Source organism: Penaeus japonicus, unplaced genomic scaffold (genome assembly GCF_977035675.1).
Source record: "Penaeus japonicus unplaced genomic scaffold, GWHDUDI00000001_assembly GWHDUDI00000040, whole genome shotgun sequence".
NCBI classification, from domain to species: Eukaryota; Metazoa; Arthropoda; class Malacostraca; order Decapoda; family Penaeidae; genus Penaeus; species Penaeus japonicus.
In genome coordinates, this window is record NW_028234442.1 from 9,827,529 (window position 1) to 9,842,528 (window position 15,000).

At 36.8% G+C, this 15,000-nt stretch overlaps 1 protein-coding gene across 1 annotated transcript in view; it reads right to left on the bottom strand.

Annotated features, from left to right (window-relative positions):
* Positions 1-15,000, bottom strand: part of LOC122258941 (uncharacterized) — a 44,186-nt gene that overhangs the window by 11,437 nt on the left and 17,749 nt on the right. Inside the window, exons 3-17 of the mRNA XM_086534037.1 lie at positions 14,545-14,565; positions 13,942-14,263; positions 13,590-13,742; positions 13,211-13,343; positions 12,938-13,077; positions 12,620-12,775; positions 9,895-10,179; positions 9,355-9,408; positions 8,510-8,714; positions 8,170-8,279; positions 7,605-7,730; positions 4,551-4,658; positions 3,224-3,385; positions 2,403-2,944; positions 783-887 (exon numbers count right to left, since the gene is read on the bottom strand). Of these exons, the coding sequence (XP_086390163.1) occupies positions 783-887; positions 2,403-2,944; positions 3,224-3,385; positions 4,551-4,658; positions 7,605-7,730; positions 8,170-8,279; positions 8,510-8,714; positions 9,355-9,408; positions 9,895-10,179; positions 12,620-12,775; positions 12,938-13,077; positions 13,211-13,343; positions 13,590-13,742; positions 13,942-14,263; positions 14,545-14,565 (2,622 nt within the window). The remainder of the gene's footprint in view (positions 1-782; positions 888-2,402; positions 2,945-3,223; positions 3,386-4,550; positions 4,659-7,604; positions 7,731-8,169; positions 8,280-8,509; positions 8,715-9,354; positions 9,409-9,894; positions 10,180-12,619; positions 12,776-12,937; positions 13,078-13,210; positions 13,344-13,589; positions 13,743-13,941; positions 14,264-14,544; positions 14,566-15,000) is intronic.

The following is a 15,000-nucleotide window of genomic DNA, read 5'->3' on the forward strand; positions in this document are numbered from 1 at the left end:
ATTTATAAACAACTAGTCATAGGCCCTTTCAACACAATCACCATTAGTTACATTTCTACATTCATAGGTTTCAGACTCATGCCAGGAACATTTCAACATCACTAACTGACAAAAAAAATTAAGACCAAACCTTAACCCTATCCCGACGGGCCCAGCGATAAGTGGAAACCCCCTACGCTGGGCCTATGCAATATTGCATCGGGAACGTCACACTGGTGCGTCCCCCCGTCATCGGGCCTTTAGCCGTGTCACACGGTGTGATGCACCGTCATCAAAGGGTTAATATACAACCTATTCAGATCCTTAGAAGACAACAGGCCCTTCATATCATAAAAGTATTCTATCAAAATACTTAACAAAACACCATTGCAAGCAGAACAGCCAAATATACAGCTTTGCAAAGGATGTATTCCACAAACCTTTTATTCATAGGGTTCAAAGAGGAGTGCTGGCCTCTCATTTTTTATATGGGATTATCTTTTGTCTTACCACAAATACTAAATAACTGGGAACCTGAGCTTTCTGGTTTTGCTTTATGTTATCAGGAAAATCTGCCATATACAATTCAGAATGTCTTTAACCCAATGACATCAGGTATGGTTTCAAGATGGGTGGTCCACTGGCCAGCAAAATTTTGTAGGAAGCATTCACCCTTTATGGTATTATTTTCAAAGAGAGTGGTTGCATATGACACCTCACCAACAATATTGTCACTCTAAACCTTATGCTTAGAAGACTTTTGGCCTGAATGTGTAATACATGATTTAAGGGATTCTGCTCACTGTGTGGTATATGGTTGCCATTCCATTCCACAGTCTATTACAATGTTGTAATAGACTGATATTGTATTATATGCTCCATATCTTCTAATCATGTGGCTTAGCCTCCTTGTAAAGATTGTATATATGATTTATATGCAGAAAATTTCGCCTTAAGCTTTTTCTATATATTTCAAAACCATTCACATATGGCAATTTGGAGTGGAAACTCTTAAAGAGATGCTTACAGTTCCATCAAACATTCAAATCTTCTAGAGAACTTTTTTCATAGATATCAGTAAAAGCATAAGTATCATTATGAATATACTATGCTGAATGACATCAGCATTGCACATGTGAAACAAACAAACTGAGAGCCAAGCATAAGCACACCAACCTACAAATTTTGTCAATAATACCTCATGAAAATGGTAATAATAATGATATTCATGAGTTGGATTACGATTACATTACACTAATGACACAGATGTTTAGTATAAATGAAGACAAAGCAGAAACACTTTGATGTTCCAAACTCAGAGCATGATTCCATGTTACCCTGCACTTGGGATCATTTTGCCATGGCATGTATACAGCACCATTAGGTTGAAGAGTAGCCATATATATTCCCTATGATCATAATTAGCTGATATTCTACTTGTATCAGCACCTCAAAACCATTAAAAAATCTAAAGCACAATAAGGATTCAAGAAATAATTAATATTGAGGAAGCACCAATTGACATGTGCTTTGAAAATGCAAAGTACAGAAAATAGATTCAATACATCAGGAGGAAAAATTTTTGAAATGTAAATTCAAAACATGCCAATTTGGGACATTTATAAGAACTTTTGGGGGAGGGGTGCATTCTTGCAACAGAGTGAACAACAATGACATAGCATGCATGCCTTTTAGTAATTGAGGGACTGAACTTTCAAGAACTCAACAAACCTCTGCGACCGCACATGGTACAAACCAACTCTACAATGACACTCTTCCAACCCTCATCGCCTTACTTGAAATATTCACATAATTTAATATGTAGAAAAGGGAAAATTTCATTTAAAGAAACTGGATAAAGTCTAAAATCAAATGCTGTTAATTTCTACCTGCAATGAGATATTATTATTTTTTTCTTCTTTTAATACTAATTCATTACTATAATTGAAAGTTCTTTTCATGTTTATTTATTTCTGGTAAAACAAAAAATAATAGCTCCCTTGAAAATATTGCAATTTTCTTTTCTGTAATTCAAAGTAATATATTCTATGCTCTATCTTTTCTCTTCATGGGATTGTAGCAAGATTTTGCCAGTGCTACTTTTGTGGAACTATATAAAAGAACTAGAGCGCATATATATAAAAGTATACAGAACATTTCCAGAGAGGTGGATGTTTTGTGACAAAATCCAAGCTAAAATAAAGTGACAAAGCTGGTTAGAGCCCTAGAAACCTTCTGAATAGTGACCCACAACCACAATATTCAAACTGATAATCTGCATATACAAATTCCAATCACTGACTGAGAACACTTTTGAACTTATTCATCGAAAAATAAGAATTAAAATAAATATTTTGCAGACTGTGCATGTCTGTCACTGAAAGCCACTGCTTTTAGAAACTTTGATCTGGGGACCTTCTCACCTCTCAGCCAAGAGAGCCTTCAGTTGCTCAGCTAAACTCTGCTGCTGAGGTGTGCGGTTGGCTAAGTGCGAGGCCAAGCTAGACGACTCAGAAATCTCGGCTCTGTTGACCGGCAGGACTCGGGCAACAGGTGGGGGGTGCCGGTACGGGATCTCAGGTCGTGACTCTGATTGGGTGTCGTGGTGGGGCTGGCCGTCCATCCCAGCACCGAGGGGTCGCATTGGTAAGCTAGAGGGGGGATCGGGCAGGGAGTGGGAAGGCGCTAAGGGCTGACGGCCAGAGCTGAACTGGCCTGGTGGGTGCTGGTATGGAGGGGGACTACCTAAGTGACTATAAGGAGGAGGTGGTGGAGGGGTCTTGGTGGATTTGGCCATAATAGAGGGCGGCAGGATGCTCTGGGGAGGGGGTAAAGGAGACTCCAGGATATCGGCTGACCTCCGAATCCCTACGTCCTGCTGGAGGTCCTGCACAGGCTCCGTCACTACATGCTTCTGGGACTCTGGCAGTTCATCATCTAGGCTGCTGTCATCCAGGCTGTGGTCCTGTTAGATTACTCTCAATCAGTATGTTGACATTTAACATTGGTACATGGATTTTTTATGTAGGAAGAAATAGCTGGAAACTAATTGAGCTTACACACTACCCCAAAAAAATCTTCAAACTGTTATCAAAACTGTAAATATTTTTATTGCTTACAATCCTTCCATAACTTTTGAAAGAGAAAAAACATCCCTTTCACTACCAAATCACAAAGAAACCATAGAAAAAGAGCCACACAAGAAAGAAGAAAAGGCAAGAGAAGTTAAGCTGAATCTACTAACCTGACTTCCGGCACTACTCATGCTGGTGGTCTTTTTGAGGGAGGGGAGGTGGCGGTTTGCTAGACCCCCCCTCGCTGCCAGCTCTCCCTTGGCTCGGCTTGCAGATACATCCAGCAGCTCATGGGGCGGAACTGCCTCGTCTAACTCCTCCTTCACTGGCATCTGTGGAACCAATTACTTTGTGTGAGTATGTGAGGAAATATGTAGGTAGTCACCTTGGTTCCTAATACTGTATGTACAGCCATTCTTACATATTTCCTAAAATGAAGGATATATCTAATAAAGCCCTTCTCTTCAATAAAACATGAAATATTCAACAAATCATAATTCTGATCTGCATTCTCTACACACAAAAATATCAAATTTAATTCTCATATTCCATAAACTAAATCTGACTTTACCCATTGGACTCAGCAGCTAAGACCTTCCTTTAATCATGAGGGAAATCATGCACAGGGATTAATGGATAGTAAAATATTTGTAAATACATACCATAACTTTTTTGCACATAAGAGTAAATATATATAAAAAATATTTACATTATTACCACATTTCTTCTAAAGCACTTTTCCATCTTGTTAAGATAAACAGATGTCCTGTCATTACATCACAAAAAAAATCAGCATCACAGCTACAAGGTATGAAAAGTATTGTAAAGCTGAAAGAAACACACCAGTGTATTCTTCAGGGGTACAAAACCCTTTTGTTAGCAAATTCATACTAGAACTAAAGTTTGTAATAGTAGAGAATATTTTCATATTAGCTTATCACAATTAACAGCAGAGAAAATGAGAATCTAACTTCACACTGGAACTTCTACAGATCAATACACTCAACAGAGATATACAACTATCATACTCACTTCCATATATAGATGCATAATCAACATTCTCATGCACGGATGCAAATCCACATGCTCACAAGATCAAATACATGTCCACATGACCATAGTCATGTATGCACACGCACAAGCACACACACACAGACACACACACACAGAGACACACAGACAGACAGACACACACACACACACACACACACACAGACACACACACATACATACACACACACAAAAGAGACAAGACCAGAAAAGGAGGTTTCAGCCATAGTATGCAAATGCAAACAATAAACAAGACTTGCATGGAGAGTTTTTCTATTTCAAACAAACCAAAACAAAAACAACTCCACTACCAAGGACAATGAGAATGAAAGAAAGAGGGAGAGGGAAGAAGAAGAAAAAGAAAAAGAAAAAAAAAAAAAATCAACCTGCTTGTGGAGGCTCAACAAATCTTTATCCTCCATCCCTCATACACCAAAGCCCACCCACCTTGCGCTCTACAGTGTTGGCTTTGTCGCCCTCTGAGTTGCCGGTGTCAGAAGTTTCCGTGTCCGATATCTCCGGGTCGAGTGTGCAGAGACTGGGCTTGCGGGGAGGCTGCTAGACAGGCAAGGAGGGGGTTGCGAGCATATGAGCAGTGCAGGTGGACATGGCCATATAATAACAGCAGGATTGGCAATGGTACAGTAATATGCGCATTTGGACTGTATGCTGTTTATGCAATGTGCTATTTGTGCAAGGCATGTTTGTCATTGAGTGCATATGTGGATTTATAAATTTCAGTTCTAAAAGAGTAAAGAAAAATGGGGGCAGGAGAGGTTTATAGAGCTGAACTGGTCACTATTTTCTTAAATGAATTATTTCTTTAATTTCTTCCTTATGCATATATTTTTTTTTTTCATCAAGAATCAAAGCATTAAATACAGGGGCTAATAAACAAGCCAGGTTTACAGGGAGCACAACCGTCCTATTTATCAACTCTATCAGTAGGTTAACTAGAAATGAAACAAAACAACAACAAAAGTTTAAAATCACATCCTGCTGGAGATTCCATTCTCGAATTCAGCAACAAAGGAAAAGCTGCAGGATGAGTTTTAGAGTAAGCATGAGGGATGTCTTACATAAGCTATTACATTTTAAAGAGGAGGTTGTGAAATGTGATGAAATGGCACTCAAGACATTTTGTGCTACACTTTAGGTTGCAAATCTGCATCTGGATAACTATTATCCTTCTAAAAAGGAAAAAAAAAATGCAGGATACTGTCCAAGCATGCATATACAATTTCATTAACCACAGAGTTCCTGAACAAGTAGCCTCTGCCTAGTGTGAAACAGAAAATACTACGATCTGGCAATCCCTATTAACTGCCTCGTACATCTGCAGGAGATTCAACTCTACGAGAGCCGAATTCACTATACAATGTGGGCTGGTCATGTGGTTTTTGCTTATTTGTTTTTTTGCCTTTTTAATCTAAAAGCATTTTCTAAACAAATTTTTAAATTATTGAGATATATATATACATACATAAAAAAAATAGTTTTTGGTGGATGATATTCTCTTTTCTTCAAGACACGTTCAATGATTTTGTTAATATGTAAGTGCCATTTATTATACATGTTAATTAGTTAATACACATGTAAAATCTATATCAAATATGGAAAATAGAAGATTTTATCCACAATTCAAAATTTCAACATCCATATAAAAATAGAAAAATATCTAGTCTAAGGTAAACAGGCAAATTCATTAAGGACAAAAAAAGGGGGAGTCAGATCTCTCTATCAAAAATATGAAGAAAAACATATAAAAAGAAAAAAAATCATAACATTTCTGAGGGAAGGATGCACATAACATCCATTGGTCACAAAATCACTAGCAAGTGATGGCCAGTGATGGGGGGAAGGGGGGAGGGTGAGGGTGGGGCTACTCTACCGACTGTACAGAGGACTACCATGTTCAGGATGGGGTCCAAGGTTTTGTGCATGCTGACGCAGAGAACATCACAACTACGTCAAATAACATCAGCATTCCGCATTCAGGTATCTACTCTATGCCACACAGTTTTTTTTTTTCTTTTTTTATCTCTCTCTTTCTCTCTCTATACAAAAAAAAAGAACATAAACAAAGGAACAAAGAGATGATTGGAGGTCTGTTGTAATTTGATATCATAGAACATTCTTAAAAAAGACAAAAGCTTGAGAGCGTTTATTCAACTAGATTCCGCTTTTGGCGAGTGCTGAGCAGTTACAAGCTTTTTCCTCTACAATACCAAATCACTCTGTATGAAGAGAAAGACACAGATCAATCAAATTATAATCTACAACAGAATATAGCTGCTCCATGCATCACATCTAGAATATATAAAGGGAGTGGTAAATCAGTATAAACAAAAAAAAAAATTAGAGAAAATATATATATTAAAAGAAAAAGGTAAGTAAACAATGAGAACATATATGCAAATCTACGTGAAATGAGTGCAAAAAGTGTGTAATGAATATCTATCTAATAGTCTTATTAGTTGTCATAACACACTGTAGTCTCAGCTTCCATTAAAGCAAAAATATCTGTCACCATATTAAAATCTTACAAATATATCTATAAATTGAAACACATTTTTGAAAATGATGCAAGATATTCGACTACATGTAGTCGTTTAGCGCTTCAACTTTTACTGAGACTAGAGTGTTGGAAATACGAATAGTGCAGCCAGCCCCATTCCACAGTGCTTTTTCCACATATGGGAAAACAAATAGAGCTACCATGCCTGGCCAACATCTGGTGAACCTCAGGGAAATCAACGTAAAGAAATGCATAAAAATAAGAATGTCCAAGTTTCTGATCGAAATCTTCCCTTATCATGTATTCCGAGTCATCATCTACAAAGTTTTCAGATTTGAGCGGTTCAAATGAAGGCCAGGCGTACAAACAAAAAAATTATACCACCAGACTTCCTGCAACTTCCTGTTCACAGCTGCATGATGTATGTTACTTCTCTCAAGTTTTCCTCTGCTTCTAACTTAAATCTAGACAACAATTCTTACTAAATATGCTACCCTTGTCTATATACATACCAACTATATGTGATCTGAGCTTATATATAGTTTACATACATATTTACCTAAATATATACTTCCCAAACCCAATATTTTCCTGTAACAGAAACCATATCCTCTAAAGCAATAGTTCCCAACATTAATGCATTCTCTCAACACAAGTTTGCTCATCTGTAAATATACAAAAACACATGGTATATCTTTCAAAATCATTTTTTGATATACAAGACGCTTTCAATATCATCCTCAAACATATTTACACACATTCAAACAATGTATATATACATATATATATATATATATAGAGTGAAATATCAAGGAGTGGAAACAATCATCTTCTATACGAAAGTCAATCTAAAGTGGGCAATGATACATTCTGAAATCAGAGGCACAAATTTTCTGCCAGGCAACTCAGTAATGGAGGGAACCATTGCTCTACAATATAACTACACCTTCAACAGTCCTCTATGGTGACAACCAATGGCTTACCTTGGCAGATTGTGCACTCTGCTGTAATTGCCAGTAAGCAGGCTGTGTGTTTGCATCAGCAGGAACCTGTACTGGAAGACCTGCTGTTTTCTGTGCATTTGTTAATTCTGCTTCTAAACTAATAACCTGCAAAGCGAAGTTGGTTTAAGAAAACTGAAAATTTAGGTAACTGGACAGTACCAAAATGATATTTAGTTCTGTAAATGAAAATTAATTTCTTTTATTGATAACTGACACAAAGGAATTTAAAGTTTTCTTGGGGTATTGATTAAATAACATGACTTGGGTTTTTCCTTTTAAAATTACAAACCATGCATACATTTAACAAAAAAATAGGTAACACTGATTTGTGTCTAGTTTAGCATTATACAGTAAATATCTACTTGTATGCTTGTCTACTTCAAATCTACTGAGGTATTATTGAGGTTACAACTGGAACATGTTAAATCATGGGCTTATTAGCTTATGCTACTACACACACCCAACTTTTTAAATATAAAGGTATATCAACAATTTCATAAAAAATATCCCCTTGGTAAAAAAAAAAAATTGGATGCAAACTTACCCTATCCTTGAGAGCTTTCACAAGAGCATTGTAGTGTGAGTCCTTATCCTCAAGTTGAGTAATGTGGTACTCCTCACGGTGCAAGAAATCACGCTCTCTACCCTGATACTCTGCCAAGTGGGATAAAAGGCTTAGATTTATCAACCAGTTCATACTAACAGTGTGTTGCATTCTTCAGCTCAAAATACTGTTCACAAAATTAACATATACCTAAACAATGCCTTATCTAAAAAATTGTATCTTGTAAGAAAAGAAACAAAAAAAAACTATACAGGCAAATAAATCTATTGCAAAATATCCATAAAAAAATAATGATAAATAAATAGATAAAAAGTCTTACCCTTAATAATTTTCTTAGCTTTATAATATTTCTTCTCCAATACAATGTACTGTCCCTGAGATTGCTCCAGCATGTCCTGGTAGGTGGACACTTCTGTTGTCTTGGCCTGTAGCTTCTCCTCTAACTCGCTCATCTGGTTTCGCGTTTCACGAAGTTGACTAGAAAAGTGGTTGTTCTCCTCCAATATCTTCTCCATGTCCAGAAGCTGAAAGAATGTCAGGAATTAACATATAAAGGAATGTCACAGAATATGGGTATATCTCCCAGGAGCCTAATATACAATTTTCTGCATTTTCTGTAGGTCTTGGGCATAACAAGAAGAGCAATTTTGGATTTACCATTCATAGGTAATATACCATAGTATATTAGTGCTGAAGATGATATTTCTGTACAGATGTATTATATTTCTTTTAATGGAGATAATATCATTAATAAATAAAATGTACAGTAACCCTCTATCATCAATAATTCTCAAAGATATTTGATTTTTTTAAATGTAAAAGGTTATAACTGATGTTAAAAAAAAAACTTCAATACAATGTGCATGTTACACACAGACCATTAACAAAGACTATCCAGCACACATGAGTAGGTGGTAACAATGAAAAACTACCTGCTTGTTGTTTCTGGGATATGAAAGAGCTATGTAACTGGCAACTATGCTCAGTAATTGTTCCATTTTATTCATATTTTTTTGGAAGATTATCTAATGTTTTGGCCCATAATTTGATTTGGACAGAAAAAGTTTTTTTTCCAAAATAAATACCACCAATAATATACAGTCATCTGCATACATTAATATAAACTCAAAACACTATACTACAATGGTTTTAATAATAACTTACTTTCATCTTCAGCTTCTGAATCTCAGCTTCAGCAACAGCATTCCTATATTGGACCTGAGAGGAGAGAGTTATGTACTAGCAATACAGCACTAAATACAGCTATATTCTATATAAAGCATTGCATCACAAAAGACATTATATACATATATATGACATGAAGGTCCAGTCAAATTACATATTAAGGTCTAATAATATGTGAGAGTAGCTCAGAATGTATCTAAATAAGCACTTTTATAAGGGTTTGTTAAATAAAAAATAAATAATATCTACAAATAGATAAAGAGGAAATAAACATCCTCACTTTAATATCTAGTATTATTCTCAAGTCAAAGTAACCAAAGAGCACAGCATTCCTGGCAGTACAAAGGAAGCCAGCGGAAAAGATAGTCATAATTTATCAAAATTAGTATCTGTATCAAACTCCCTGGGGACAGAGATCATATAACAACTGAGTAATATAAGACTTTTTTTCTCCATCATTCTCCCACTCCCCCCCCCCCAGCACACCTCAGCAAATACTCCGAGACTCTTGTTACTCACCTCTTTGAGCTTCAGCTTCAACATTGCAACATCATTATCAGGTGATGTGTCAGATGTGTCTCCCTCCAGATCGAATACCTCTGCTGGAGGTGACACCGCATCGGGGGATGTGGGAGACGAGCCTCCTTCCATGTACGAGTAGTTGTTGTGGTGCATTGACATGTCCTCTGAACGGGAATTCTCCTCCGAGGGGGACGACAGGGGGTCAAAGAGGCCGTGGTTCGCATGGGGGTCATAGTCTGGACCACCCAGTGCTCGCCGACGCTCTTCTCTCTCCATGTCAGCCTTTGATTAAGTGTAAAGAGATTCTTAAGGATAGATATTGGCAAAATACCAAAAATTCAAGTTACTAGTTATCTTTTTCATTTTTCTTATACAATTTTCATATTTTTCCCATATTTCATAACTATAGATATTTGCAGTAATTCTATATCTACTTTCTGGGTATTAAATTATCTATCCTTTTTGCTGTCACAGATTGAAATAAAAAATTGCACAAGTTATCAAATATATTTTCACTGTTATGCTTCAACAAGCAAATAACGAGTTAATGTCATGCAAACAAGCAAGTGAAATCAATAGTAAAAAAAAGAAGAAGAAAAAAAAGTTGGAGTTAGCAAAACCAGAAACCAAACAGGTGTCTGAAGGGAACTGTTAGCAAACATGAAAATGAAGAGTTAGATCACAAGCAAAATTGAGCATGCATTCTTTTTTTTTTTAATGGTCATGCATGGCAAGAGATATGTCTAAGCAATATCCTCAAGAGCTCCCAATATCCTCAAGAAATGTCAGGTTATATGTCGCATGCTTTCAGGTGTAGAGATGTAGAGTTGATTTCAGGTAAAGATATATAGAAATATGTTGCATGCATTCAGGGGGTAGAAAGCAGAGACTGTATCTTAGGTATAGACAGAGTAATCACCAAAGACAACCAATATATATATATATTAAATGATGACAAAAACTTTTGATGATCACAAGATGTCCCATATCTTGTAATATATACAAAATGCATTTCAGGCTTACTAATACATCTTAATAATCTTTATCATTTTCAGAATTGCTTTTTGCCTTCACCAACTCTTGTATCAAAAGTTATAGTCTATACAAATGTATATACAGTTTACCATAATGTTCCCTACTGAATCAAATACATTCAACATGTTGTTTCTTTAGGAACTAGATCAAATTCTATATCTTTACTCTTTACTTTACTAAGTCATCCAGCAGGACTGAGTGAATACATCCAGTTTACGCTCTGGTGGTCCGCTGGTTGACATTAGCCTATTCTTGGTCAAGAGTTTTAATTGTATTGCTTTCATCCCGTTTTTTTATTTATCTTTATTTTTTTTCTTATTTCTTTTTATTTATATATGTATGTTCAGTTTAGGTGTGGAACTTTAGAAATACCATACAGTTGTACTGTGAGTTACCAGTCAGTGTGGCATGGCATGTAATTACCATTACTCAGGATACCCAATACTGAAGTACCTGATTACTTTCATGTGGTCATAATAACCAATGAAATATGTTCACTGTAGGTAATGAACAGTAAACAACACAAATGGGGAAGACTTTATTTACTATATCTATGTACAAATTGATGAATAGCTATCACTGGAAGGAAATCCATTGAAAGAGACAGCATCTCCAGGTCATGAGGTAAATGATGGGTTTCATCAACCACAGCATCTAGGTGATCCTTCGTAACTCATCCAGCTTGCTTTCTTTTAGCTTTGCAGTTTCTTTCTGTTGATTTGATCCTGATCCTACTACATCTTTAAACTTGTTCATTATATCAATTCTGTACATTCTATCCTCAGCAGAAAACTCAGATGAGTCAAAGGGGATGTATTTTCATAATTATCACCAATATAATTGTGGGATAAAAGTAAGGAAAGCTTATCTTAGGAATAACTGTTTGTATACAGTGCACTTCTGCACATTCATTAAAGCTGTGTATGTCTTTCTAGCAGCTATGCCTACATAAAAGTCACTGATATTCATTAACCATATATTGGCTCAATCTGATTCAGTACTTTCAGGCTTCACCTGCTAAATCTTTTTGGAATGTTTGACCAAATTTTAAGTTCTCTGCAACCACATTTTCAAATAAAGGGAGACCACTGTACATAATAATGACAGTAAGACTTTCTTTTACATACTTGTTACAGGTAATAATGATCATATTACATCAATGTTGACTCTCACCACTAACTCAAAACATCTGATGGATCCATTTGCAATTTACTAATACTGCGACCTCTTTCCATTATATATATTCTCTTATGACTTCTACTGCACCATTTACTAGATCCCTTCTAGGCTTCTAGACTAACAGAATATGAAAGTGATATATGTTTTAATAGTAGTGTCACTTGCTACCATCAAGTAGAACATCACAACACACTTAACACATTGTATAGAAGATCTATGATGATTTCTAGATATCTAACTAAAATTAACATGATATGAGACATACATTTTTTCCAAAATGTTAATTATCACAATGACACATCCTGTATCAACCCATTTAGCTGATCTAGCAGGCTTAGACAATCATATTCACTGGAAACAAAAGACAGAAATTTGATGCACAGAAACAACAAAGTTAAATATTTCTTAGGAAAAGGATGAAGAACACCTGAAGAAAGCAAAAGCTATGGGAGCCCTGACACCAAAATCCAAATCATGCAGATCTCTCATTGTACCAGTGTGAACATACCTGCAATGACTGTTTAATCAACAAAGCTACTTCACTATTCTCTGGGTCCTTCTCTCTACCAATAAGGAAATGCACACGGCCACTAGTGTTCTTTAGAACAGAAGCAGCAAACACTTGGGTTACTCCAACCAGACTTTTTCCATCAACTTCAATAATCTGGAAAAAAACATATATATATATGAAAAATCACATATGATTCAAGATACCCTTCTCATCATCAACTATTTGAATTTATTGTACAAACTGACTGGCATATGCACATGGATATCAAAATTTCTTTGAATATCATGACTAAGATTCTACAAATGGGACACATACCTGATCATTCACTTGTATTCTTGCATCTCTCTCTGTGGCTCCACCTGGAGTTATCGTCTTCACAAAGATGCCTAATTTTTCGACACCAGCATCGGCCCCAACACCCATGCCAATGATGCTGAGACCGAGGCCTCCTTCACCTGTTAATTTTGTTTTTTAGATTTTTGGGTGAGCTTCTAGCATCCTTATCAGCTGCTTCTTTTCAATGACTGTTCACTAGACTATAAGTTGTATGATATAAATACATGCACAGAGAGAGAAATTCTTCTTTACCCTTAACAATTTCAACTGGGAAGACATCCATCTTCTCGACCCTCTTCTCCAATTCATATTCAGCACTGGCGGCAACAGGGTCAACCTCATCATTCTTGCGGTCATACTCTGTCACAGAATAGGTGCTAAATACCTGTTGGGGAGAAAGGTTATGCTTTCCTGTTAGAAATCATTTAATGAAATAATAGTCTCACCAATGATCAGTTAACAGATGTAAATCACCAAACCAAATTATATCAGCAGAGACATGAACATGAAACTCTTTAATATAAAACATAATAATAGATGATACAAGAAACAAGTTCTGACAACAAACTATTCCTTCATTCTTCTAGTGACATGGATCAGACCCAAATCACGATATGAAAACTCAAGAGACCTGAATGGGATCCTTGGAGAAAGTAAGGCGAGTGTGCTGGTGGAAGGGGAGTGTAGGATCCAGCTCGTCTTCTTCATCTTCTTCTGGCAGGCCAGGAACTTCCACCCAGAAGTGTCCATCCTCAAGGTAGTGAACTCCGTCTTCTACCAAAACCTGGCAGGGATGCAGAGTTTTATTGATTATTCCATTCAATCTTAAATTACTTTATTAATACTAAAATCCTGAGGAAAATAACATCAGGGCAATAAAAAATGAGGACATTATGCTCAGTTTGTATATCATTGAATTTTACACTCCAATTATGAATGCTACAAAATGTAAGTCATCTAATGGTCCATGATATCATACTGACCTCCTTGACGCGGGAGACTTGGGAGACGTCACCAGAGGCTTCTGATGAGTCTGCCTCTGAGGGCTCTTCCTCAGGGCTCAGTGGTGAGGTCAATGTAGGGTCAAAGCGCGAGGCCAACCTCATGTCGTATTCATCTTCTCCCGGGCCATAGTGAGGAGGGACAGGAGGGGTGACGTCCGCATAGTGAGGCGGAACAATTGACGGGATATCCGAGTAGTGGGGGGGCACTGGCGGGGGGGCCTGGGGGGTATCCTTCTCCTGAGGTGACAGAAGGAGGACTACCTCCTGGGCCTCCTCATCAGAGAGCAGTGTCTGGCCCTCCCTGGAAAGGTAGAGCAGGTTAAATCACCTATAATGAAGGCAAACCGAACAACTTTCTTGAGTCGTTGCATGTGTTTTGATCAATTTGATTACTTTTGATTCTACATATCATTCTGATGGACTGTTCATTTATTTTTGAAAATGTCAAAACTAACATCTGTACAATATAGAGTCATTTTAAACAAATTACAAAGCAAGTGAAAGTATACAAAAACACACAAGACAAAATAAAGGTGGGCAAAGTACCCTCCTTCTTCATGCGGTGTCAGTGTGTGCACTTACCGGACTTTACCTTCCACAATGCTGAAGGAGGAGGAGGGGGAGACACAGCCATCAGGCAGAAAGAAAAAGCTTAATGTTAGTGCCAAGCTTCAAGCTCTTTTGGTAAATGAGGAAGGGAATTTAAGTGGACTGGTTCATGTTAAATAAAGTCAAGAAAGAAATAGATCTCTCTCATGGCAAGTAGTTTGTGTCTCTTTGTTATTGCTTTCTACAAAATATGAACATTTCAGTGCATGTGCACTATGCACTTAGTATGCATATTTATCGAACTGGTGTGTACAATTAATTTGCATTCCTCCTTTCAGGTGTCCGTCCCATAAATAAGTGATTATACACCAACTCATAACTCAATTTCATTTAAGATTTGAATGTGCTCATATCTTTCAGTGAATCTTCAACATATTTAGCATTACATGCCAGTCAAAGTCACATATATCGTCATAAAGAGAGAACAGC